The sequence below is a fragment of the Rhinopithecus bieti genome, unplaced genomic scaffold, assembly GCF_001698545.2.
Source record: "Rhinopithecus bieti isolate Rb0 unplaced genomic scaffold, ASM169854v2 scaffold_56994, whole genome shotgun sequence".
NCBI lineage: Eukaryota > Metazoa > Chordata > Mammalia > Primates > Cercopithecidae > Rhinopithecus > Rhinopithecus bieti.
Window position 1 is genome coordinate 17,323 of NW_016821766.1, and position 25,581 is coordinate 42,903.

A 25,581-nucleotide genomic window follows, 5' to 3' on the forward strand; every position below is an offset into this window, starting at 1 on the left:
GAGGTCGGGAGTTTGAGACCAGCCTGACCAACATGGAGAAACCCTGTCTCTACTAAAAATACAAAATTAGCCAGGTGTGGTGCTGCATGCCTGCAATCCCAGCTATTCGGGAGGCTGAGACAGGAGAATCGCTTGAACTCGGGAGGCGGAGGTTGCAGTGAGCTGAGATCACGCCATTGCACTCCAGCCTGGGCAACAAGAGCAAAACTGGTCTCAAAAAAAAAAAAAAAAAGGGCCGGGCGCGGTGGCTCAAGCCTGTAATCCCAGCACTTTGGGAGGCCGAGGTAGGTGGATCACGAGGTCAGGAGATTGAGACCATCCTGGCTAACACAGTGAAACCTTATCTCTACTAAAAACACAATAAACTAGCCGGGCGTGGTGGCAGGCGCCTGTAGTCCCAGCTACTCAGGAGGCTGAGGCAGGAGAATGGCGTGAACCTGGAAGGCAGAGCTTGCAGTGAGCCGAGATGGCGCCACTGCACTCCAGCCTGGGCGACACAGCGAGACTCCGCCTCAAAAAAAAAAAAAAAAAACACCAGAAAAATGATTCAAAAGCTTCTATTACGTATACATTCCATTAACTATAACAATAGCATTTAAATATATACATGAAGTTGGCATCAAGATGTTCTTTTACTACTTTAAACGACACAAGAAAAATGGATTTGAGACCAGGAACTCATGCTTGTAATCCCAGCACTTTGGGAGGCCAAAATAGGAGGATCATTTGAGCCCAGGAGTCCAAGACCAGACTGGACAACATAATGAGACCTTATCTCTACAAAACATTTCAAAAATTAGACAGGTGAGGTGGCCTATATCTGTAGTCACAGCTACTTAGGAGGCTGAGGTGGAAAGATCATTTGAGCCTAGGAGGTTAAGGCTACAGTGAGCCATTATCATGCCACTGTACTATAGCCTGGGGAACAGAGCAAGACCTTGTTTCAAAAAGCAAAAAAAAAAAAAAAGATTGGAATTCCTACGATTTTCATATTATCAGACAATGGTTTTAATACTTTGTTTCTAGGCTGGGTGCAGTGCCTCACGCCTGTAATCCCAGAACTTTGGGAGGCCAAGGTGGGCGGATTACAAAGTCAGGAGTTCAAGACCAGCCTGGCCAACATGGTGAAACGCTGTCTCAACTAAAAATACTAAAATTAGCTGGGCATGGTGGCAGGCACCTGTAATCCCAGCTACTTGGGAAGTTGATAAAGGAGAATCGTTTGAACCTGGGATGTGAAGGTTGCAGTGAGCCAAGATCGCACCACTGCACTCCAGCCTCAGCGACAGGATGAGAATCCATCTCAAAAAAAAAAAAAACAAAACAAAAAATTGCTTCTTATACCTTTTAAAACAAAGTCTACATTAATGAAAAACAAAATTAACAGCCATCTATTGCTGGTGGAAGCTGAAGGAAATGCATAGCAGATAACACATTTTTATTTAAAGAATATTCTGCCTGAGCACCATTCTGTCTATATAAAAGGATTCAAAAAGTAATCAAATACTTAGCTCGCAACTTCCCTAAATGACATTTAAGATGTGCTTATCTTGCCAGAGAAAAATGGAAAAAACTATTCAGGTGGGAGTCTTTGGTTAGTTTTAAGCTTTAAAAATCTTTTCTGGCCAGGCACGGTGGCTCAAGCCTGTAATCCCAGCACTTTGGGAGGCTGAGGCTGGCGGATCACGAGGTCAGGAGATCGAGACCATCCTGGCTAACACGGTGAAACCCCGTCTCTACTAAAAAATACAAAAAACTAGCCGGGCAAGATGGCGGGCGCCTGTAGTCCCAGCTACTCGGGAGGCTGAGGCAGGAGAATGGCGTGAACCCGGGAGGCGGAGCTTGCAGTGAGCTGAGATCCGGCCACGGCACTCCAGCCTGGGCGACAGAGCAAGCCTCCGTCTCAAAAAAAAAAAAAAAAAAAGTTTTTTCTGAAAAAAAATGAAAATGTTGTCTGGCCAAAAAAAAAAGATTCAATGGAAAAATCTCCTGAGTGGCTGAATACATTATGGTTTAATACAATATGGTTAAACCATAATGTATTCTATTAATATTTAAAGTTTCCCTCCAAGGCGGAGCCTGCAGTGAGCCGAGATTGCACCACCGCACTTCAGCCTGGGCAACAGAGCAAGACTCTGTCTCAAAAAAAAAAAAAAAAAAAAAAGGTTTCCCTCCAAAAAGATTATAGTTATTTAAGGGAAATAAAACCACCTGCAAGTTTACTTTATGAATATAATTCTACATTAAGCTACAGCATTAAAAAACAACAAAAAAATATGATGACAGACTAATATTAACATGGGCGTACATAAAAAATAAACCAGATGAAGTCATTTGCAATTCAGGCAGCTATAAAAAAATATCAGAGAAATAGGCCGGGTGCGGTGGCTCACGCCTATAATCCCAGCACTTTGGGAGGCCAAAGCGCGCGGATCACAAGGTCAGGAGATCAAGACCATCCTGGCTAACACAGTGAAACCCCGTCTCTACTAAAAATACAAAAAACTTAGCTGGTCGTGGTGGCGGGCGGGTGCCTGTAGTCCCAGCTACTCGGGAGGCTGAGGCAGGAGAATGGCGTGAACCCAGGAGGCGGAGTTTGCAGTGAGCAGAGATGGCACCACTGCACTCCAACCTGGGCAACAAAGCAAGACTCCGTCTCAAAAAAAAAAAAAAATCAGAGAAATAAATTGTAAATTGTATCTCTTTTTGCTAAACACTTAAATAATTATTATTCTATCTCAGTTAATTTAGTCAACAGGTATAGTCATATTTCCTAATTATATATTCTTCATGAACTGCATTAGGTTTTTCTGTGAAAATTTTACTTAGAATTCAAGTAAAATGTCCTCTCTCACATAAAGCTACCAACTGACAGTATAGTAACAGCTCATATTTGCCTTAAAAAAATCACTGTACTGTTTTGTTTGTGTTTTTGAGACAAAGTCTTGATCTGTTGCCCAGGCTGGAGTGCAGTCGCTCGATCTCGGCTCACTGCAACCTCCATCTCCCAGGTTCAAGCAATTCTGCCTCAGCCTCCCGAGTAGCTGGGATTACAGGTGCACACTACCACGCCCAGCTAATTTTTGTATTTTTAGTAGAGACGAGGTTTCCCCATGATGGCCAGGCTGGTCTCAAACTCCTGACCTCAGTGATCTGCCCACCTCGGCCTCCCAAAGTGCTGGGGTTACAGGTGTGAGCCACCGCACCTGCCCCATTGCACCACTGCACTCTCTTAAATGCATGAAGTATAAAAAGGGATTTTTTTTTTTTTGAGACAGAGTCTCACCCTGGTCAAGGCTGGAGTACAGTGGGGCGGTCTCTGCTCACTGCAATCTCCACCTCCTGGATTCAAGCCCTTCTCCTGCCTCAGCCTCCCAAGCTGGGATTACAGGCTCATGCCACCAAGCCCAGCTAATTTTTGTATTTTTAGTAGAGATGGGATTTCAGGGTTTCACCACGTTGGCCAGGCTGGTCTCAAACCCCTGCCCTCAAGTGATCTGCCCACCTCAGCCTCCCAAAGTGCTGGGATTACAGGCAAGAGCCATTGTGCCTGGCCCAAAAGAAAAAATAAAATTTTAAAGCTTTAAACTTGATATTTCAAAATTGGAATCACAAAATAAATCAATTTTATAAACTCTAAAATGATACTAAATCTGGGTGCAGGACTAGATTTGTTATTTAAAAAAGAAAATAATACTAAATAGGAACTATGGAGAAAATTAATTAATTAATTAATTAATTAATTTTGAGATGGCATTTCACTCTTGTTGTCCAGGCTGGAGTGCAATGGCTGGATCTCAGCTCACTGCAACCTCCACCTCTTGGCTTCAAGCGATTCTCCTGCTTCAGCTTCCCAAGTGGCTGGGATTACAGGCACCCGCCCCCATGCCTGGCTAATTTTTTGTATTTTTTTTTTTAGTAGAGATGGGGTTTCACCACATTGGCTAGGCAGGTCTCAAACTCCTGACCTCAGGTGATCCACCCACCTTGGCCTCCCAAAGTGCTGGGATTATAGGCAAGAGTCTCCATGCCTGGCCCCAAAGGGAAAATATAATTTTAAAGCTTTAAAACTGCTATTTCAAAATTGGAGTCATAAAACAAATCAATTTTATAAACTCTAAAATGATACTAAAATATGAATATAGGACTAGATCTTTTTTTTTGTTTCCCCGAGATGGAGTCTCGCTCTGTTGCCGGACTGGAGTGCAGTGGCGTGATCTTGGCTCACTGCAATCTCCAACTCCCGGGTTCAAGCCATTCTCCTGCCATTCATCCACCCACCTCGGCCTCCCAAAGTGCTGGGATTACAGGCGTGGAGCACCATGCCCAACCTTTTTCTTTTTTTAATTGATACTAAATAGGAACTATAGAGAAATTTTTAAAAATAAGTTATGAGGTTTCAATCTTGAATGGAGTTCTCAAATTACCTCAAGTAAAGAAAAAAAAAACCTCAAGTAAAATTTCTTGTGCTACTTGCTCTATTTGCTTTATTAATTAATACTACCCTATATGTATATAGTTCTTAGTTATTTTCTTTTCTTTCTTTTCTTTGTTTTGAGACAGGGTCTCACTTTGTTGCCCTGGCTGGAGTACAGTGGCATGATCATGACTCATTGCAGCCTTGAATTCCTGGGCTCAAGCAATCCTCTTGCCTCAGCCCTCCAAAGCAAAGATTATAGGCATGAGGCACTGTGCTCAGCCAAGTCACTTTTCAGTGAGTTTTCACAGATATTATCTCATTTAATCTTTAAAAACAGCTACATGTAGGTGAGGCAAGTTATCTTTCTTCTTTGTAATCACGGAACTTTACAATGAAAGTTAAGTCTCTGTCAAAGCAAGGTGACTACTACAGGACAGAACCAGAACTAAAAATCAAGTTTCTGACGTCTCATGGTACCTCTCAGTAAAGAAAATATAAACAGGTTTCTTATCACCCAGGGATCTGTTGGATTGAGCTTCATAATTCAGGGAAATTCCAACATGCATATGCTATATACATGGTCATTAAAGATTTTAAGAGTGGATATAGATCTCTATCATAACAGCATGAGGAACTCTGGACCCACTTCCCAGTAAAACTGATGAAATTTATAAATAAATAAACATTTAAAGCCCCTGGAAATGGTCTTAATGGCATATAAATGACCAAACATCTATTCAAGAAAATCTATGAAACTTTGGTAAGAAAAGCAAATGTCTGTGGTAACTGAACTAAATAAGACCACTCCCTCTCAGCACCCTCCCAGCAAAGGAAGGCAGAAACTACACTTCAGACTGGTATGGCCAACAATACAGGGTTCCCCCTCCCCTCAGCTTCCAGTTGGGTTTTCTTTTTTTTTTTTTTTTTGGAGACGGAGTCTCGCTCTGCCCCCAGGATGGAGTGCAGTGGTGAGATCTCAGCTCACTGCAAGCTCCTCCTCCCGGGTTCACGCCATTCTCCTGCCTCAGCCTCCCGAGTAGCTGGGACTACAGGCGCCCGCCGCTATGCCCGGCTAATTTTTTGTATTTTTAGTAGAGATGGGGTTTCACTGTGTTAGCCAGGATGGTCTCGATCTCCTGACCTCGTGATCCGCCCGTCTCGGCCTCCCAAAGTGCTGGGATTACAGGCGTGAGCCACCGCGCCCGGCTCAGTTGGGTTTTCTTCTCAGGAGGAACAGAATATTAACCAGCACTTCTCATCTATTACTGAGGCCAATTTCCAGTAAAGTGTGGTTGACAGGGGTGACTCTCTTCTTCCACCAGCTCCACTCACAGAATGGAGGCTCTACCTTGAGCATGGCACCACTGAGAACACCAGGGCCCTGAGCACCTTTACCTAGTTCATAAAGCAGTGGTTCTACACCAGCAGAGGCAAGTCAAAAATACTTAAAGCTACTAACCCTACCTCCCATAAATGCTCAGCTCCTAAAGTGAAGGTGTTATTCAGACAGAAATGAGCCATTGTCCCCAACCCCAGCTTCAAAATCTTGGCTCAGAGATTGCCCTGAGAGGCAGAAGGGCAGGGCTCGGGTAGAGGAGCCAGCCAGGACAGGAAACAAAACAGACAACTCCTAATCTCTTCCCAAAGGAACTGACTTCATTTTCAACATACTTAAGAAAAGTCCAAAGCTAAGGGTGTTCTCAAAAACACTGGAGATTGCAGCAAAAGGTACAGTGGTCCCCCTTTATCTGCAGGGGCTGTGTTCCAAGACCTCCCATGGATGACTGAAACTGCAGATAATACTGAACCCTATACTATGTTTTTTCCTATATACACACACCTATGATAAAGTTTAATTTATAGATTAGTCACAGTAAGAGATTAAGAATAGCTAATAATAGAATAATTATCACAATACACTGTAATAATAGTTACATGAATGTGGTCTCCCAAAATATCATGTTGTACTGTATTCACCCTTCTTCTTCTGATGGAGGTACTCTGTGTGACAGTATGAGATTTTCTGATGCTACTCAGAATGGTGATCAACTTGAAGTTTATCAATTGTTTATTTCTGGAATGTTCCATTTAATATTTTCAGAGCACAACTGGCCATGGGTAACCACAAAAAGTAAAACCGGCCGGGCGCGGTGGCTGAAGCCTGTAATCCCAGCACTTAGGGAGGCCGAGACGGGCGGATCACGAGGTCAGGAGATCGAGACCATCCTGGCTAACACGGGGAAACCCCGTCTCTACTAAAAAATACAAAAAAATAGCCAGGCGAGGTGGCGGGCTCCTATAATCCGAGCTACTCAGGAGGCTGAGGCAGGAGAATGGCGTAAACCCGGGAGGCGGAGCTTGCAGTGAGCTGAGATCTGGCCACTGCACTTCAGCCTGGGCGACAGAGCGAGACTCCGTCTCAAAAAAAAAAAAAAAAAAAAAGAAAACCACAAATAAAAGGGGGACTACTGTAACTGGGAGAAGATTCTTACATTCAATAAAAATACAGGCTAAACTGTAGGCTAGCTAATTTGCAGGAAAGAATAGGAGTGGAGAATAGACTTCACTAAAACAACACAGCAGTCACTAAACAAATAGGCAAATAACAATGACAAGATGTGGGGTTGCAGTACCCGGAGTTGCTATAATACATAATCTAAAATATCTAGTTTCCAACAAAAAATTATGAGACATGCAAAGAAACAGAGAAGTATGACCCACACACAGGAAAAAAAAGTCAGGCAACAAAAAATACCTGTGAGAGTGACAAGATGCTGGATTTAACAGAAAAAAAAAATCAAATAGCTTTTAACAATATTTGAAGACCTAAGAAAATAATAAATTAAAAATAAAGGAAGGTATAACAGTATCACATCAAGTAGAGAGTACCAAAAAAGAGACAGAAATTATTAAAAACAAAACAAAAACTGGCCAGGCGCGGTGGCTCATGCCTGTAATCCCAGCACTTTGGGAGGCCAAGGCAGGTGGATCAAATGAGGTCACGAGTTCCAGACCAGCCTGGCCAACATGGTGAAACCCAATCTCTACTAAAAATACAGAAATTAGCCTGGGAGTGGCGGTACGTGCCGGTAAGCCCAGTTACTCCAGAGGCTGAGGCAGGAGAATCACCTGAATCCAGCAGGCAGAGGTTACAGTGAGCCAAGATCACGCCACTACACTCCAGCCTGGGTGATAAGAGTGAAACTCCATCTTAAAAAAAAAAAAAAAAAAAAAACTGCTGGGCGCAGTGGCTCACTCCTGTAATCCTAGCACTTTGGGAGGCCAAGGAAGGTGGATCATTTGAGGTTAGAAGTTCAAGACCAGCTTGGTTGTCTCTATTAAAACCACAAAATTGACGGAGCGTGGTGGCTCACGCCTGTAATCCCAGCACTTTGGGAGGCTGAGGCAGATGGATCATGAGGTCAGGAGTTCGAGACCAGCCTGACCTACATGGTGAAACCCCATCTACTAAAATACAAAAAGTAAAAAACACAAAAATCCCAGCTACTTGGGAGGCTGAGGCAGGAGAATCACCTGAACCAGGGAAGCGGTGGTTGCAGCAAGCCGAGATTACGCCACTGCACTCCAGCCTGGCGACGAGCGAGACCCCGTCTCAAAAAAAAAAAAATGTAAATGCTTCTGTAGAAAATATTCACTTAATCCTAAAGATAACAGTAGAAAAGAAAAGAGCAAAAAGACATGAGACATAGAAAATAAAAGGTAAAATGGCAGAGGTAAATCCAACTAAATCAACATAAAATATGAATGGATTGACAACCAAATCAAAGGACAGAGATTGTTAGATTGGATTAAAAAAACAAGATCCAACTATATGCTGTCTACAAGAGATAATTGAGATTAAAAAGTACAAACAGATTGACAGTAAAAGGGATGGAAGAAGATATACAAAACAAACTATAAGAAAGCTCACACTGGCCAGGCGCGGTGGCTCACACCTATAATCTCAGCACTTTGGGAGGACGAGGCAGGTGGATCACAAGGTCAGGAGATTGAGACCATCCTGGCTAACATGGTGAAACCCCATCTCTACTAAAAATAGAAAACATTAGCCGAGTATGGTGGCACGCACCTGTAATCCTAGCTACTCGGGAGGCTGAGGCAGGAGAATGGCGTGAACCCGGGAGGCGGAGCTTGCAGTGAGCCGAGATCACACCACTGCACTTCAGCCTGGGCAACAGAGTGAGACTCCATCTCAAAAAAAAAAAAAAAAAGAAAGCTTACATGGCAATATCAGTAGCAGACAAAACAGACTTTTTTTTCTGAGGCAAGATCTTACTCTGTCACCTAGACTGGAGTGTAGTGGTGAGATCACAGTTGACTGCAGCCTCAACCTTCTGGGCTCCAGCGATCCTCCCAACTCAGCTCTCCAAGTAGCTGGGCCCACAGGTGTGTGCCACCACGCATGGCTAATTTTTTTATCTTTTGTAGAAACAAAGTCTCACTACATTTCCCAGGCTGGTCTCAAACTCCCGGGCTCAAGAAATCCCTCTGCCTCAGCCTCCCAAAGTGCTGGGATTACAGGCATGAGACACCATGCCGGGCCTAAAATGGACTTTAAAACAAAAAATGTAACTAGAGGTCAAGAAGGACATTTTATAATGATAAAAGGGTCAATCTATCAGGAAGATATGAAATTGCAGTTAACTTAATAACAGAGTACCAAAGTACATGAAACAAATCTGACAGAAAGGGAGGGAGAAATAGACAATTCAACAATCATAGCTAAAGACTGCAATATCTCATTTTTAATAATAAATAGCAGATGGGGGCAGTGGCTCACACCTGTAATACCAGCTCTTTGGGAGGCCAAGGTGGGTGGATCATGAGGTCAAGAGATTGAGACCATCCTGGCCAACACGGTGAAACCCCATCTCTATTGAAAATACAAAACTTAGCCAGGCACACACCTGTAATCTCAGCTACTTGGGAAGCTGAGGCATGAGAATCACTTGAACCTGGGAGACAGAGGTTGCAGTGAGCTGAAATTGCGCCACTGCACTCCAGCCTAGGCAACAAGAGTGAAACTCTGTCTCGAAAAATAACAATAATAAACAGGACAACTGGGCAGACAATCAGCAAGGAAACAGAAAGCTTGAACAATACTATAAAATCAATTAGACCTCACAGACACCTATAGAACAACACTTTCAACAACAGAATATACATTCTTCTCAAGTACATATGGAACATTCTCTAAGACAGACCACCTACTAGGCAGGCTATAAAACAAAGGTCAGTAAATTTAAAGGGCCAAATAACATAAAGTATGTTCTCTGATCAGAATGGAGTGAAATCAGAAATCAATAAAAGAAAAAAAATAGACAAACTCACAAATATGTGGGAAGTAAACAACATACTTCTAAATAACCAATGGGTCAAGGAAGAAAATCAAAAGAAAAAAAAGGAAAATACTTTAAATAAAAATGAAGGTATAGGCCGGGCACAGTGGCTCACACCTGTAATCCCAGCACTTTGTGAGACCAAGGCATGCAGATCACCTAAGGTCAGGAGTTTGAGACCAGCCTGGCCAATATGGTGAAACCCTGTCTCTACTAAAAACACAAAAAATTAACTTGGCATGGTGGCATGCATCTGTAATCCCAACTACTCGGGAAGCTGAAGCAGGAGAATTGCTTGAACCCAGGAGGCAGAGGTTGCAGTGAACCAAGACCATGCCAGGGCACTCCAGCCTGGGCAACAGAGTGAGACTCTGTCTCAAAAAAAAGAACATATAACATACAAAAACTTATGAGAAGCAGGGCATGGTGATGCACATCTGTAAACCCTGCTACTTCTGAGGCTGAAGCAGGAGGATCACCTAAGCCCATGAGTTCGAAGCCAGCCTAGGCAATATAGCAGGACCCCATTTGTAAACAAGAACAACAAAAATTTATGGAATAAAACTAAGGCAGTACTTAAAGGGAAACTTGTATTCGTAAACACCCAATTAAGAAAGAACAATAACCTAGCCTTCTGCCCTAGGACACTGGAAAATGAAATACAAACTACACCTAAAGCAAACAGAAGGAAGGAAAGAATACAGGCAAGAGCAGAAATTAATACAGAATAGAAAAACAACAATCATGAAACCAAAAGGTGGTTCTCGGAAAAGATCAACAAAATTGGCAAACCTTTAGCTAGATTGACCAAAAAGAAAGAGGAAACACCCAAAATTACTAGAATCTAAAAGAAAAGGAAAATAAACCTTATGAAAATAAAAGAATCATAACAAAATACTACTATATGCCAATAAATTAGATAACAGATAAAATGGACAAATTCCTAGAAAGACACAAACTCATACACAACTGACTCAAGAAGGAACAATCTTAATAGCCCTATAGCAAGTGAAGAGACTGAATTAGTAATCAAAAAAACTACCCACAAAGAAAAGCCAAGGAGGCTTCACAGCAGATGTCTTGTGAACATTTAAAAAATAATTAAGGCTGGGCACGGTGGCTCACACCTGTAATCCCAGCACTCTGGGAGGCTGAGGCGGGGGATCATTTGAGGTCAGGAATTCAAGACCAGCCTGACCAACATGTTGAAACCCCATCTCTACTAAAAATACAAAAAAAAGTAGCCAGATGTTGTGGCATGTGCCTGTAGCCCCAGCTACTCGGTAACCTGGAGCAGGAGAATTGCTTGAACCCAGGAGGCGGAGGTTGCAGTGAGCCAAAATCTCACTACTGCACTCCAGCCTGGGTCACAGAGCGAGACTCTATCTCAAAAAATAAAAATAAAAAATAAAAAATAAAAAATAATTGGCCAGGCACAGTGGCTCACACCTGTAATCCCAGCACTTTGAGAAGCTAAGGTGAACAGATCACTTGAGGTCAAGAAAGACCGGCCTGGACAATATAGTAAAAGCATGTCTCTACTAAAAATACAAAATTTAGCTGGGTGTGGTGGGGCATTCCTATAGTCCCAGCTACTCGGGAGGCTGAGGCAGGAGAATTGTTTGGACCGGGGAGGCAGAGGTTTCAGTGAGCCGAGATCATGCCACTGCACTCCAGCCTGGGTGACAAAGCTAGACTCCATCTCAAAAAATAAAAATAAAACAAACAAATAAATAACCTAATCAAAATAAGCAAAGGAAGATATACAAACGGCCAATATGCACCTGAAAGGATGCTCAACATCAATGACCATCAAGGAAATGTAAATCAAAACCACAACAAAATCACACATTCACTAGGATTGCTAAAATCAAGAAGATACATAGCCGAAGGCACAAGAGAACAAAAAAATAAAAAGACACATAATAACAAGTGATGTTGAATATGTGAAGAAATCGTTATCCTTACACACTGCTGGTAGGAATTTAAAATAGTGTAGCCACTTTGGAAAACAGTCTGGCAGTTCCGCAAATATTTAAACGTAGAGTCAGAGCTGGGTGTGGTGGCTCATGCCTGTAATCCCAGCACTTTGGCAGGCTGAGGCAGGAGTTTCAGACCAGCTTAACCACATGGTGAAACTGCATCTCTACTAAAAAAAATACAAAAATTAGCCGGGCATGGAGGTGTATGCCTGCAATCCCACCTACTTGGAAGGCTGAGGTATGAGAATTGCTTAAACCCAAGAGGCAGTGGCTTCGATGAGCCACAACTGTGCCACTGCACTCCAGCCTGAGTGACAGAGACCCTGTCTCAAAAAAACAAACAAACAAAAAAAAAAACCAGAGTTATCGCATGACCCAGCAATTCTAGTCCTAGTTATGTACCCCTAAAAAATGAAAATACACATCCACACAAAACCCAGTACAAGACTGCTCATAGCAGCATTACTCATAACAACTCATAAAAGGCAGAAACAAGCCAGGCACAGTGGCTCACACCTATAATCCCAACACTTTGGGAGGCCAAAGTGGGTGGATCACTTGAGGTCAGGAGTTCGAGACCAGCCTGACCAACATGGTGAAACTCTGTCTCTACTAAAAGTACAAAAAATTAGCCAGGCATGGTGGCAGGTGCCTGTAATCCCACCCACTCGTAGGGAGGCTGAGGTAGGAGAGTCACTTGAACCTGGGAGGCGGAGGCTGCAGTGAGCCAAGATCATGCCACTGCACTCCAGCCTGGGCAACAGAGTCAGACTTGTCTCAAAAAAAAGGCAAAAACAACCTAAATATCCAATAGCTACAAATGGATAAATAAAATGTGTAACATATCCATATAATGGATTACTTGACCATAAAAAGGAATGAAGTACTGACACATGCTATAATATAAATGAACCTTAAAAATATTATAAGTAAAAGACCACAGATGAGTCCATTCATATAAAGTAGGAAAATCTATGGACAGAAAGTAGATTAGTGGTGGCAGGTGGGATGGAGGATAAGGGGTGATAGCTAAAAGGTATGTGGTTTCTTTTTATTTACTTATCTTTCACTTATTCTGATTAGGAATCTCAAGTTTCCTTTTGAGGTGGTGTAAATGTACTAAAATTGACTATGGCAACGGTTGTGCTATATACATCCACACATAATTATCTGTGAATAATTAAAATCACTACATTGTAAAATATAAATGGTTGAGTTATATAGTATGTAAACTGTATCTCAATAAAGGTTTAAAAAAGGTGTAAATCTTTAGTAAAGTAATAGATACGTTCTTTTTATAACTGTGTTTATTCTGCTTCTATGTAAATATAGGCCACCTTTTGAGACAATGACTTTTAAAAACATAAGCAAATACACACAAATATATACAGATAAACATGAATTAACCCTTCAAAGTAATTAAAAAGAAGACATTTATTCCAACAATTCTTCCATTGCATGAAATACCTCTTTAATATTCTACCTGCATTTGGAACTACCTTCAGAGTATACTGCACAATCCTTTGAATTTTTTTTGTGTAGAAAATCTGTTTTTTTTTTTTTGAGATGGAGTTTCACTCTTGTTGACCAGACTGGAGTACAATGGTACAATCTCGGCTCACTGCAACCTCTGCTTCCCGGGTTGAAGCAATTCTGCCTCAGCCTCTGGAGTAGCTGGGATTACAGGTGGCTGCCATCACGCCTGCCTAATTTTTTACATTTTTAGTAGAAACAGGGTTTCACCATGTTGGTCAGGCTGGTCTTGAACTGCTGACCTCAGGTGGCCCACCCACCTTGGCTTCCCAAAGTGCTGCGATTACAGGTGTGAGCCACTGCTCCTGGCCTGCTGATCATTTTTTATTTTTTATGTTTTATTTATTTTTTATTTTTGAGACCAAGTTTCGCTCTTGTTGCCCAGGCTGGAGTGCAATGGCGTGATCTTGGCTCACTGTAACCTCCACCTCCCGGGTTCAAGTGATTCTCCTGCCTCAGCCTCCTGAGTAGCTGGGATTACAGGCATGTGCCACCAGGCCCGGCTAATTTTTTTGTATTTTTAATAGAGATGGGGTTTCTCCATGTTGGTCAGGCTGGTCTTGAACTCCCGACCTCAGGTGATCTGCCCGACTCAGCCTCCCAAAGTGCTGGGATTACAGGCGTGAGCCATCGCACCCGGCATGATTTTCTAATAGCCAAATATTTAAAGCCACATCTGATGAAAATGAATAACATTTTTAAAGTCAAATATAAATAATTCTCTATGCTGTCACTATGCTCAATTTTCTTTATAGCACTTTTCTTAGCCTGGTAATTATCGTACATATTTATTTACTGCCTGTCTTCTCACTAGTATATGAGAGCAGAAATTTATATCACCCACTGCTGTATCACCGGCGCCTAAAATAGTACCTGTTAGAAAGTCAGTAAATATGTGATTACCTGGACTCTCAAAATAATTACTCGAAGGGCATTTCTTTAAAAATAAATAAAAATTTCTTTATAAATATATAGCTAGTCTCATAATTTTATAGTCACATCTTATATAATTTAGAAATTCTCCAAGGCAGTTGATAAGGCACACAAAGTTCAGAAATGTATATTCCTATCTTCCAATCAAAACTTGAGGCAAAATTTTGTTTTGTTTTGTTTTGTTTTTGAGATGGAGTCTCACTCTGTTGCCCAGGCTGGAGTGCAGTGGCGTGACCTCGGCTCACTGCAAGCTCCGCCTCCCAGGTTCATGCCATTCTCCTGTTAAGGCAATATTTTAAAAAGCTGACAACTCCCTAAGTTTTGGGTGGAAACTATCATGGTAGTACAGTCCTTAAATCAAAGGAATTGGGATTCAAGCACTCAATTTAGTAAGATAAGTATTTTTTTGAGACAGAGTCTCGCTCTGTCCCCCAGGCTGGAGTGCAATGATGCGATATTGGTTCACTGCAACCTCCACCTCCCAGATTCAAGCAATTCTCCTGCCTCAGCCTCCCAGGTAGCTGGGATTACAGGTGTCCACCAATACATCCAGCTACTTTTTTGTATTTTTAGTAGAGATGGTATTTTGCCATGGTGGCCAGGCTATTCTCAAACTCCTGACCTCAGGTGATCCACCAGCCTCGGCCTCCCAAAGTGCTGGGATTACAGGTGTCAGCCACCATGCCCAGCTGATCAATCTTAAATCTACGCATATTAACAAAGTACTCTGACACTGAATAACAAGCTGTTTCAGGCTACTGAAATGCTGGAAATATATCCATCCATATCATGTAAAAATATTATTTTCTATCAAAATCACCGTACATAATTTTATAAGAATATAGTTGATTTAAACCTCAAAAGGTCCCTTCCACTCAATGTTTAGGGAAAAAAAATAAATCAAACAAAGCCCACTGAGGAAAGAATCATCAATATCAAACCTACCGGATCAACAGAAGGCAAAACATCTTTCTTCTCCAGGCCATCAACTTCATCTTCATCTGTGCTGTATTCTTCCATTGTTTCGCCACTAACAAAGTGGATGACTCTCCTTGGGACTTTCTTCTTTTTTCCTAGGACTCCCAGTTCTACATTTTCAAAGCCTCTTTCGTTACTCATCTATATCGACAATATTTTAAGAAAATGAGAGTTTCAAGTGAGATTAATTTTCTTTCATTACTCGTGAAAAACTTTTGGTAAGTTTATTGTAGTAAAGAAACAAACAAATCTTTAAGCAGTTTTGGTTTGTTTTGAGACAGGGTCTCACTCTGTTGCCCAGGGTGGAGTACAGTGGCAAGACTACGGCAGACCAAATAAAACCCATTTGTAAACCAAATCTGGAAAGCAGATTATCAATGTTTTATCTCTGAACTTCCAGATGTTTTGGCCAGTAATACATATGTAACAAAAGATATTTCTGATAGTAAAAAGATTTCACAACTTCTTAAACTATAGTAGTCTATGGAATTTTTTTTTCCCCCCAGACAGGGTCTGGCTGTTGCCTAGGCTGGAGTGCAGTGGTGCAATCATGGCTCACTGCAATCTCAAATTCCTGGCCTCAGGTGATCCTTCCACATTCACCTCCTGGGTACCTGGGACTATAGGAGCGTACCACCACACTTGGCTACTTTTTTTTTCTATAGAGACAGTGTCTGGCTATGTTGCCCAGGTTGGTCTCCAACTACTGGCCTTAAGCAATCCTCCCACCTCAGCCTCCCGAAGTTTTAGGATTACAGGCATGAGTAACTGTGCCTGAGCTGGAATTCTAATACAAATTTTACTCCTATATATTTATACTATACATATATGTGTGTGTGTATGTATATATATGTATACATATGTGTATATATATGTATATGTATGTGTGTGTATATATATATATAGTGGGAGATGGTGAAGAGCTTCTTTTCATTGTCCTCTTGCCTCAAGTTTAAACTCCTAAGAAAACTGCCTGAAGTTTAAACTTCCAGATTTCAAAAAGGTACACTACACACAATTGTGAAGAAAAATCTGGCAACAGTGGTTACCCCAAGGATAGAAATTAAGATGGGGGAGAAGGTGCAGGCAAGGGAGTAGTCAAAGGAGGGCTTTTATTCTTTTTGCATATACAGGACTACTGTCATGATTAGAGTCTATGTTCGTAGAATTCTCTAGGATAGTCCAGAGTACAAACATTTTGTTCTCTATAAAGATTCTTATGGTTATAAGCAAACATAATTTAAACCCATGACTGCTGTTCAACCACTGGCAACGCTCTTTGAATTGCTGTTGCAAAGAAAGGATTATACTGATAAAAATAGTGAACTCCTACTGCCCAGTTATGCAAGTATAAGCTACTTTATTTTTATACATTGTTTTCTCTTAAGAAAGGACTTAAGAGAAATTTTATACATTGTTTTCTCTTAAGAAAGAAAAAACAATTTTCATACATTGTTTTCTCTTAAGAAAGCCCTTTCTAAGAAGGACTTCTAAGGTCCTTCTTAGAAAACAGATATGATTCTTCTCTGCCTTTTACCTCCCAAATCTAAGTTTAGTTATTAGCCAGGATCTGAACTGCAGATCATGAAAATTTGGTAACAGGCCAGGTGTGGTAGCTCACACCTGTAATCCCAGCACTTTGGGAGGCTGAGGCAGGAGCATCACACGAGGTCAGGAGTTCGAGACCAGGCTGGCCAACATGGCAAAACCCCACCTTTACTAAAAATACAAAAATCAGCTAGGCATGGTGGTACACATCTGTAATTCCAGCTACTTGGGAGGCTGAGGCATGAGAATCACTTGAACCCAGGAGGTGGTGGCTACAGTGAGCCGAGATCGCACCACTGCACTCCAGCCTGGGCAACAGAGTCAGACTACCTCAAAAAAATAAAAATAAGGCTGGGTGCTGCGGCTCAGGCCTATAATGGCAGCAATTTGGGGGGCTAAGGCAGGTGGGTAACCTGATGTCAGGAGTTGGAGACCAGCCCGGCCAACATGATGAAACCCTGTCTCCACTAAAAAAACAAAAATTAGCTGGGCATAGTGGCACGCACCTGTAGTCCCAGCTACTCGGGAAGCTGAGGAAGGAGAATCACTTGAACCCAGGAGGTGGAGGTCGTAGTGAGCTGAGATTGTGCCACTGCACTCCAGTCTGGGTGACAGAGCGAGACTCCATCTCAAAAAATAAAAATAATAAATAAACTATCCGAAAAAATAAAATTTGGTAACATAGGCTATCTATGTATTAAATGAAAAAAAGTCACAATTCTCTCTAGCCTGTCCTGAGGGTTCAAACAAATCCCAGCCCTTAACAAGGGAAGATCAGGCCATTTATTGTGTCCATGAAAAAAATAAACAAGTAGTTCACCCAGGACACCTTTCTTTTACCCACCCCCAACCCCCACCAGTTCCCAGGCACTGATAGCCATCCCTACCCAGTCTCATGTTTCCCCTTGAGACAAAATTTGACTATGGTTGTCCTGACATCAACCTTTCCTTTTGGACCATGACTCTGCTTTTTGGATCCCTTAATTTCCTATGCAAAGGAAAGATAGATGAGCTAAGTTACATCTCCAGTCATCCTACTAACTGGAGGGATCTAATGTCAATGCAACAGCTCCAGTCAGTGAATAGAGAGCTTAGATCCTTCACAATATACCACCATGCCCCACCCTATCCCACCCCCAGGACAGAAGAGGCTTCTTACTGTTCCCTCTAGCAATCTCTCATTGGCTTAATTTTTTCCTTCTATGACACAGGCAAAGGAAGGGATGTCAGTGCTCAAAAAGCTTCAGATTTTAGAGTATTTCAGATTAGGGATAATGATTCCAACCTCTACGTGGGAGGTGGGGGTGGAGAGCAATGAAGGAAGCACTAACAGGTAAAACGAACCAGAAAATCATTTGGTACAAAATTCCCAATAATTATATTTTTAAAATATTTTCTTTTTTTTTATTTTTCAAACATCAACTTGAACCAGAAATCCAATAATTACAAATAATAGTCACACTGTGGCTGGGCACCGTGGCTCATGCCTGTAATCCCAGAACTTCGGGAGACTGAGGCGGGCAGACAACTTGAGGTCAGGAGTGAGACCACCCTGGCTAACATGGTGAAACCCCATGTCTACTAAAAAAATACAAAAATTAGCCAGGTGTGGTGGAGCGTGCCTATAATCCCAGCTACACAGGAGGCTGAGGCAGGAGAATCACTTGAACCTGGGAGGCAGAGGTTGCAGTGAACCAAGATTACGCCATACACTTCAGCCTGGGCAACAGAGTGAAATTCTGTCTCAAAAAACAAAAAAAGTTACACTGTGAATTTTCCAAATGCTTCATTTTATAAATCTGCAAGTAAGAAAATTTTCACTGCCAATTATGCAAATTCCATAACGAACTCCAAAGATCTGAAAGATAGTTTCACAGCACCAGGAAATTATGAGGTACCATGTCAATTAACATTTTACTCCATTTTATAGTTAACCAAACTATAAATGTGCTTATCTTTATTCTCAGGATCTGTTTTCTTCTTTTTTGAAAAGGGGTCTTGCTCTGTCATCCAGGCTGTAGTGCCGTGGCGCGATCTTGGCTCAGTGCAACCTCTACCTCCTGGGTTTCAGCGATTCTCCTGCCTCAGTCTCCCAAGTAGCTGGGTCTACAGGTGTGAGCCACAATGCCCAGCTAATTTTTGTATTTTTAGTAGAGATGAGGATTTCATCATGTTAGCCAGGCTAGTCTCCAACTCCTGACCTCAAGTGATCCACTCACCTCAGCCTTCCAAAGTGCTGGGATTATAGGCGTGAGCCACCCCACCCAGCCCAGGATCTGGTTTTCATGGCAATTTTTTTAATATACTCCCACGGCACCCAGACTTCTTTAAAACACATACTAGACTTGGAATGTATTCTTTGTCATCTTCCCCAACTAGGCTATTAGCAACATGGGGGGTAGGTACTGCTATATCTTTCAGCCTAGAGTTCCTGGCACATTACTGTGCTTGGTAACAGAGGTGCCAAATAAATCAATCACTGAGTGGTACTGAAATTTTAACTCTTTTAAAAACACTGAGGCTGAGATTCTGGTTAAAAGTCTATTCAGAGAAGCTGCTGGATAGAATGTCACAACAGAAGGCCAGGCACGGTGGCTCATGTCTGTAATCCCAGCACTTTGGGAGGCTGAGATGGCAGGTGAATCCGAGGTCAGGAGTTCAAGACCAGCCTGACCAAGATGGTGAAACCCCATCTCCACTAAAAATACAAAAATTAGCTGGACGTGGTAGCATGCACCTGTAATCCCAGTTACTCAGGAGGCTGAGGCAGGAGAATTGCATGAACCCGGGAGGTGGAGGTCTCAGTGAGTCGAGATCACGCCACTGCACTCCAGCCTGGGCCACAGAGTGAGACTCCGTCTTAAAAACAAAAAAACAAAAACAAAAAAAGAATGTCACAACAGGTACTGGATGGCCTGTTTGGAGGCCTAATTCTAGATCCTGTCTCCTATCTCTTACTCCCTTTCCCTACATTGCACTAGGGATTTCTCAGTTCTGCCAAACTTGGGAAGATAGCGGCCTCTCCCTCCCCTGAGATGTCCACTTCACTGGCTTCTTCTCTCTTACTGTGCTCAACCCCCTGGGCATAGAACTGGAGTTCCCAAATATGTTTCTGATTCAGGAATGTGAATCCAAAAGCACAAAGGGTAAATGAGAAAACGGAACTCATTGGTGTTTAATGAGAAATAAGGATATTTAATGTTTAATAATATATATAAGAAATATATAATATTGAATGATAAAATTCCAGAGAGACTACACCAAAACTTAATAGTTACCTTTGGGGAATGACAACATGAAGAAAGGGTAGTGGTGGGGTATTCCTGTGCATTTTTATCTTTTGTTCTACAGCCTTCTTTACTGTTTAAGTAATTATTTGTTAACCAAGAATGTGAAAACAACATAATATCACTAACCCAAATCCAAGAGCCTCTCACTTCAAACAACACTTAGCTGGTATGTAAGTACACGTGTGTTTACTTTGCTATTAGATCCAGGGCAGAGGTAGTGATTTAAAAAAAAACAATTCTAGTAACAACAGGAAAAATCAAATTGAAAAACATACGAAGCACCGTGGACTCAAAGGTTAGGTGTAAGTGTACTCCCCAACAACAGGTCTCAACTCAACTGAAAATGACGTGGCTTCCCTATCAATTCATGTTTTCCCCTGAATCCCTTCTTAAGTAGGAGGGAAAAAACAAATTCCATGTAGAGTCTGGTATGTAGGAAAGTTGTGTTTTTTGTTTTGGGGTTTTTTTTTTTTTAGTTTTTTATTTAAGAGATGGGTTCTTGCTCTGTTGCCCAGGCTGGATAAGCTTTTGTTAATGCAAATGACATCTTACAAGAGACACACAGAGATATACTCACAGTTTGGGGGAAATCTCTTACTAACATTCAGGTACTTAGTCTCAAAACGAAGCTACTGAAAAGCTTCATACTCATGGAGGATGGGAAGAGTTACACACATGAGCAACTCAAGCAACTTTTTTTTGTTTGTTTGTTTGAGACGGAGTCTTAGCTCTGTCTCCAGGCTGGAGTGAGGGATCTCGCCTCACTGCAACCTCCACCTCCCGGGTTCAAGCGATTCTCCTGCCTCAGCCTCCCGAGTAGCTGGGACTACAGGCAAGCGCCACCACGCCAGGCTAATTTTTGTATTTTTAGTAGAGACGGGGTTTCACCATGTTGGCCAGACTGGTCTCGAACTCCTGACCTCAAGTGATCCATCTGCCTCAGCCTCCCAAAGTGTCTTTTTGTCTAATACTGAAAAGTTGAAGACTTAACTCTCTAAACCAGCGCTAGCCACATGTGGCTAATGCGCACTTGAAATGTGGTCAGCCAGAACTGCGATACGCTGTACGTGTAAAATGCACCCAGGATTTAAAAGACTTAGAAAACCCTCCAAAAGAGAATGCAAATACTTCATTAGTAACTTTCATAGGGGCCAGGCGCGGTGGCTCACGCCTGTAATCCCAGCACTTTGGGAGGCCGAGGCGTGCGGATCACGAGGTCAGGAGATCTAGACCATCCTGGCTAACACGGTGAAACCCCGTCTCTACTAAAAATATAAAAAAGTTAGCCGGGCGTGGTGGCGGGCGCCTGTAGTCCCAGCTACTCCGGAGACTGAGGCAGCAGAATGGCGTAAACCCCGGAGGCTGAGCTTGCAGTGAGCCGAGATCGCGCCACTGCACTCCAGCCCGGGAGAGGGTGACTCCGTCTCAAAAAATAAATAAATAAATACATAAATAAATAAATAAATAAATAAATAACTTTCATAGTAACTACAGGTTGAAATTTTTGATAAATTAGATTAAGATATGCTATTAAAATTAATATCGGTTTCACTTTTTTTAAAACGTGGCTACTGGAAAATTTGAAATCACAATTTTCAACGCAGCTTGCATTCTATTTCTGTTGGACGGTGCAGCACGGAGACTTAGTTGCCTCGAGGGTGAAATGGGGATAACACCTACCTCGAGCGGTTACTGTAAGGATTCGGTGAATTAAGGCCGGTAAACGTTTGGCATATGCCAAGTAAAGGGCAGATGCCAAGGCAGGCGCTCGCACTAGAAGAGACTGAGAAGTGGCTGAAGCCGCCCTCACCTGGCTTCCAGCTACTGCAAGGACAGCCTTTGGGGGACACGCCTTCCTTCTTCCTCTGGTAGACCAGAAGCTGGACTATCACCCCCGGAACCTAAGGACGCCCTAGAGTCTGCTGTGTTGCCAGCCAAGTGGTTGGTGAGTGAGTGGGAGGCCGCTCCTTCCCACAGGCTGGTCTCACTGAGCAGCAACGGGGTGCAGGGAGGAGGAACTCCAAAACGGTGGCGGCCTGCTCGGAGGACGGCCGGGCAGGCCAAAAGAGCAGCCCGCGGAGAAGGCAAGGAGGCAGCTCGGCTCCCCAGACGCCAGCGTCGGCGGCCCCACCTACCTGCCCCGCAGATTCCCCGAAAGCCGCAGCGGCCGCAACTCCTGAAGCTGCGACGGCTTCTCGTTCCACACGGCCCACTGGCTCCTGGTCCATCGTCGTTGCCACCACAGGGCTGCTGGCGCTGGCGAGAAAGAGGGTAATGGCCGATAAGCCCACTTCCATCCTCGGCCTCCCCGCCCAGTCGCTGGCCGAGCCCGGCTGTCGGGAACTGGGACTCACCGCCGCGCCCGCCTCGCGCCGCCCCCAGCCAAGTCTCTGGGAAAGGGACTCGCGGGCCTTGAGGGGTGGGGCCGGCCTGAGGGGCGGGGCCGGCCCGCGCCTTGCCTAGCCTGCCTGGCCTCGCTCCCCGAGACCTGGCCGACTGCAGTCTGGGAGGCGCAACTACCGGCTCGCGCGGGGCGGGGCGGGGCTTTGCGAGGCGTCGCTTCCGGCCAAGCACGCATCCGGAGCTCGTGGATCCCCGCCTGGCACCGCCTGTGACGTCATTCCTGGTACGTGTACCTGAAGCCTGGCATCTGGACCTCGGCGCAGCCCCTCACCAGCTGCGTCCGGGGCACCCCCGCAGGACGTCGGTGTCTGCATTTGTAAAATGAGGACAGCTGTGTCGTACTTCAAAGGCTAGTGATGGGATGTGGTTGCCGAAAATGTAAAATGTACGGCTTGTGCTGCACTTTCCATTCCTAACGTGGGTGACAGTCCAGCCAAAATACCCTCGAAAGAAGAGCCCCAGGCGTGATTTTTGCTTATTCTTGTCTGAAATACTTAAGTATAACTGTAGAAAATGTTAAGTGAAAAGACCTGAAGGAGAGCAAAGGGCAGTAGTAAGCTTCCATCTTGACAAATGAAAGGAGTGTTTTATCTGTGTCTTAAAGTCGTGTGCGTATGTTAGAGGGGGAGCATCCAAGATTTTTTCCGTCTTTCTCAATGTTCAACCAAAGTAAAAAATCATGCAGTTACTGCATGACTTCAACATCAAACAAGTCTGAGGTTCTGCAGGTACATGGTTTATTGTTGTTTTAGCATGACCGTTTTCCCAAATACGTGGGGGTCAAAACCAAAACATATATTATTTTGGCTATGGGAGCCTTCATTTGATACTTTAAATTCCATTTTCATACCAGTCTTAATTCAGAAATGCTCCCTAAAGTTATATGACCTCGTACATGTTTTTCATCATAGCAACAGCAGGCCCAAATATTAAATATTGCTCTCTCTTCTGTGTCAAAGTTCTTCTCCTTATCCTGTGCCTAATGTTCTTGTACACTTCCTATCCTTTGTATAACTAGAACCTAAAACAAAACAAAATTTGAAAAACAAATAATCATTTGAAAACCATCTACACTTTAAAAACTAGTTGGAAATCCATAATGCTCTGTATCCTGGTAACAAAATCAAGTTAGGCTGCTGCTGAAGTAAACAAGTTAGTACATGATCTGACTGTATGGTGTTATCAGCAGGGAGTTGAGACAATCCAAAACAGCAAAACCAAATTCGGCCATAAACTGAAAACAAAAAGAACCAATTGTTAAGACTTCATGAATTGGCATTCATAAACAACACAGTTCTGCATTATATGTATTCAAAATCTCTTCCTTCTTACTGGCAAGCAGGGCAATCAACAATCTTTACTACTAAAAATTTGGGGAATATTTATAAATGCATGATTTTATTTTCCAAAATGGCACTTAAATATCAAATTACAATTTTCTTTTTCTTTTTCTTTTTTTTTTTTTTTTTTGTGAAACGGAGTCTTGTCCACACTGGAGTGCAATGGTGCAATCTTGGCGCACTGCAACATCCGCTTCCTGGGTTCAAGCAATTCTCTTGCCTCAGCCTCCCGAGTAACTGGGATTACAGGTGTGCACTACCACGCCCGGCTAATTTTTGTATTGTTAGTAGACCCGGGGTTTCACCATGTTGGCCAGGCTAGTCTCGAACTTCCGACCTCACATGATCTACCCACCTCAGCCTCCCAAAGTGCTGGGATTACAGGTGTGAGCCACCATGCCTGGCCTCAAATTACAATTTTCGTTGCCGAAGCAGAATATATTTTCGCAGTTTACAAATGTATTTCTTCGTTTACTGAAAATTCAAAGTACAACTTATATTCTAACTTGAACTGGAAGTATTTCCTAAAAAGTTATTTTTAACACAAATATGCAATTGAAGAGCAGTTTATTACAAATCAACAACTCAAAGCAACATAAAAGTGTAGAAATTCTAATGGTTTTATTTTGGGCATTTATATTTTTGTCATTATTTCCAAACTGTTATAGCTCAACTAAAAGGCACTAAGGCAGTGTGCCAAGTTTTTCTTTCTTTCACTTTGTAACATAAATTGTATCGTAGCACTATGACAAAATAAATTCAAATATTATAATTTATCTACTTGAAAACATAATGTGATCTAAATTTATCATTTAATGATACATATAGAGCCAAAAGTAAATTTGGACTGAACCATTTCTGCTTAAGGCTGGGAAAATAAATCTGAATAAAATTTGATAACCAGGAATGTTCATCAAATAATCAAGACATTCTTAGGGTTTTAACATAGCTACATATATATATTTTGATAGAGAATATTTTTTAAGTTATCCGTCAAACAGGACAATATATTTTCATCAAAAATAATGCACAAGAAAAAAAGGTGACAAAAATGCATTTTAGGTTGAGTCTAAGCATAAAGTTTTTTTTTTTTTGAGACAGGACCTTACTGTATCACCCAGGCTGGAGTGCAGTGGCACAATCACGGCTCACTGCAGACTCAGATGATCCTCCCACCTCAGCCTCCTGAGTACCTGACGTGCACCATCACACCTGGCTAATTTTTGTATTTTTTGTAGAGATGAGGTTTCGCCATGTTGTCCAGGCTGAAGAAGTTATTAAAATCATGGTAGTGATTTCACTTATGGAGCACAATATGCCAGGTACTTTGTATTAACTTGTATTAACTCTTATTCCTCACAACAATTCTGAGATATTACTGTAACTACCAACATGTTACAGATGAGGAAACAAAGTCTCAGAGAGGTTAAGCAACTTGCTCCAGTGACACAGCTGGTAAGCAGCAGAGCCAGGATTGAAACCCAGGCAGTCTGATTCTACCACCTACACATTTAGCCATTCTGCCCCATTGAGAATGAAAACGTCAAAAAATACAAGGCTAGTAAGCGTTAGAAAGGCAAGAAATTTCTACACCAGAGGTGAGTGTTACTTGGAAAGATTTGGATGGAAGTGAGTAAAGTGTGTTTCTTTTTAAAAGTCTGTTAGTGACCGGGTGTGGTGGCTCAAGCCTGTAATCCCAGCACTTTGGGAGGCCGAGACGGGCGGATCACGAGGTCAGGAGATCGAGACCATCCTGGCTAACACAGTGAAACCCCGTCTCTACTAAAAAATACA

The 25,581-nt window shown here is 42.6% G+C and overlaps 1 protein-coding gene across 1 annotated transcript in view; it reads right to left on the reverse strand.

The window, feature by feature from the left end:
* Positions 1-23,875, reverse strand: part of FAM177A1 (family with sequence similarity 177 member A1) — a 40,737-nt gene extending 16,862 nt beyond the window's left edge. The window contains exons 1-4 of the mRNA XM_017860594.1: positions 22,399-23,875; positions 22,180-22,300; positions 15,174-15,347; positions 8,600-8,632 (exon numbers count right to left, since the gene is read on the reverse strand). Coding sequence (XP_017716083.1) covers positions 8,600-8,632; positions 15,174-15,347; positions 22,180-22,300; positions 22,399-22,622 — 552 coding nt within the window. The 5' untranslated portion in view covers positions 22,623-23,875. The remainder of the gene's footprint in view (positions 1-8,599; positions 8,633-15,173; positions 15,348-22,179; positions 22,301-22,398) is intronic.
* Between the last annotated feature and the right edge of the window lie 1,706 nt (positions 23,876-25,581).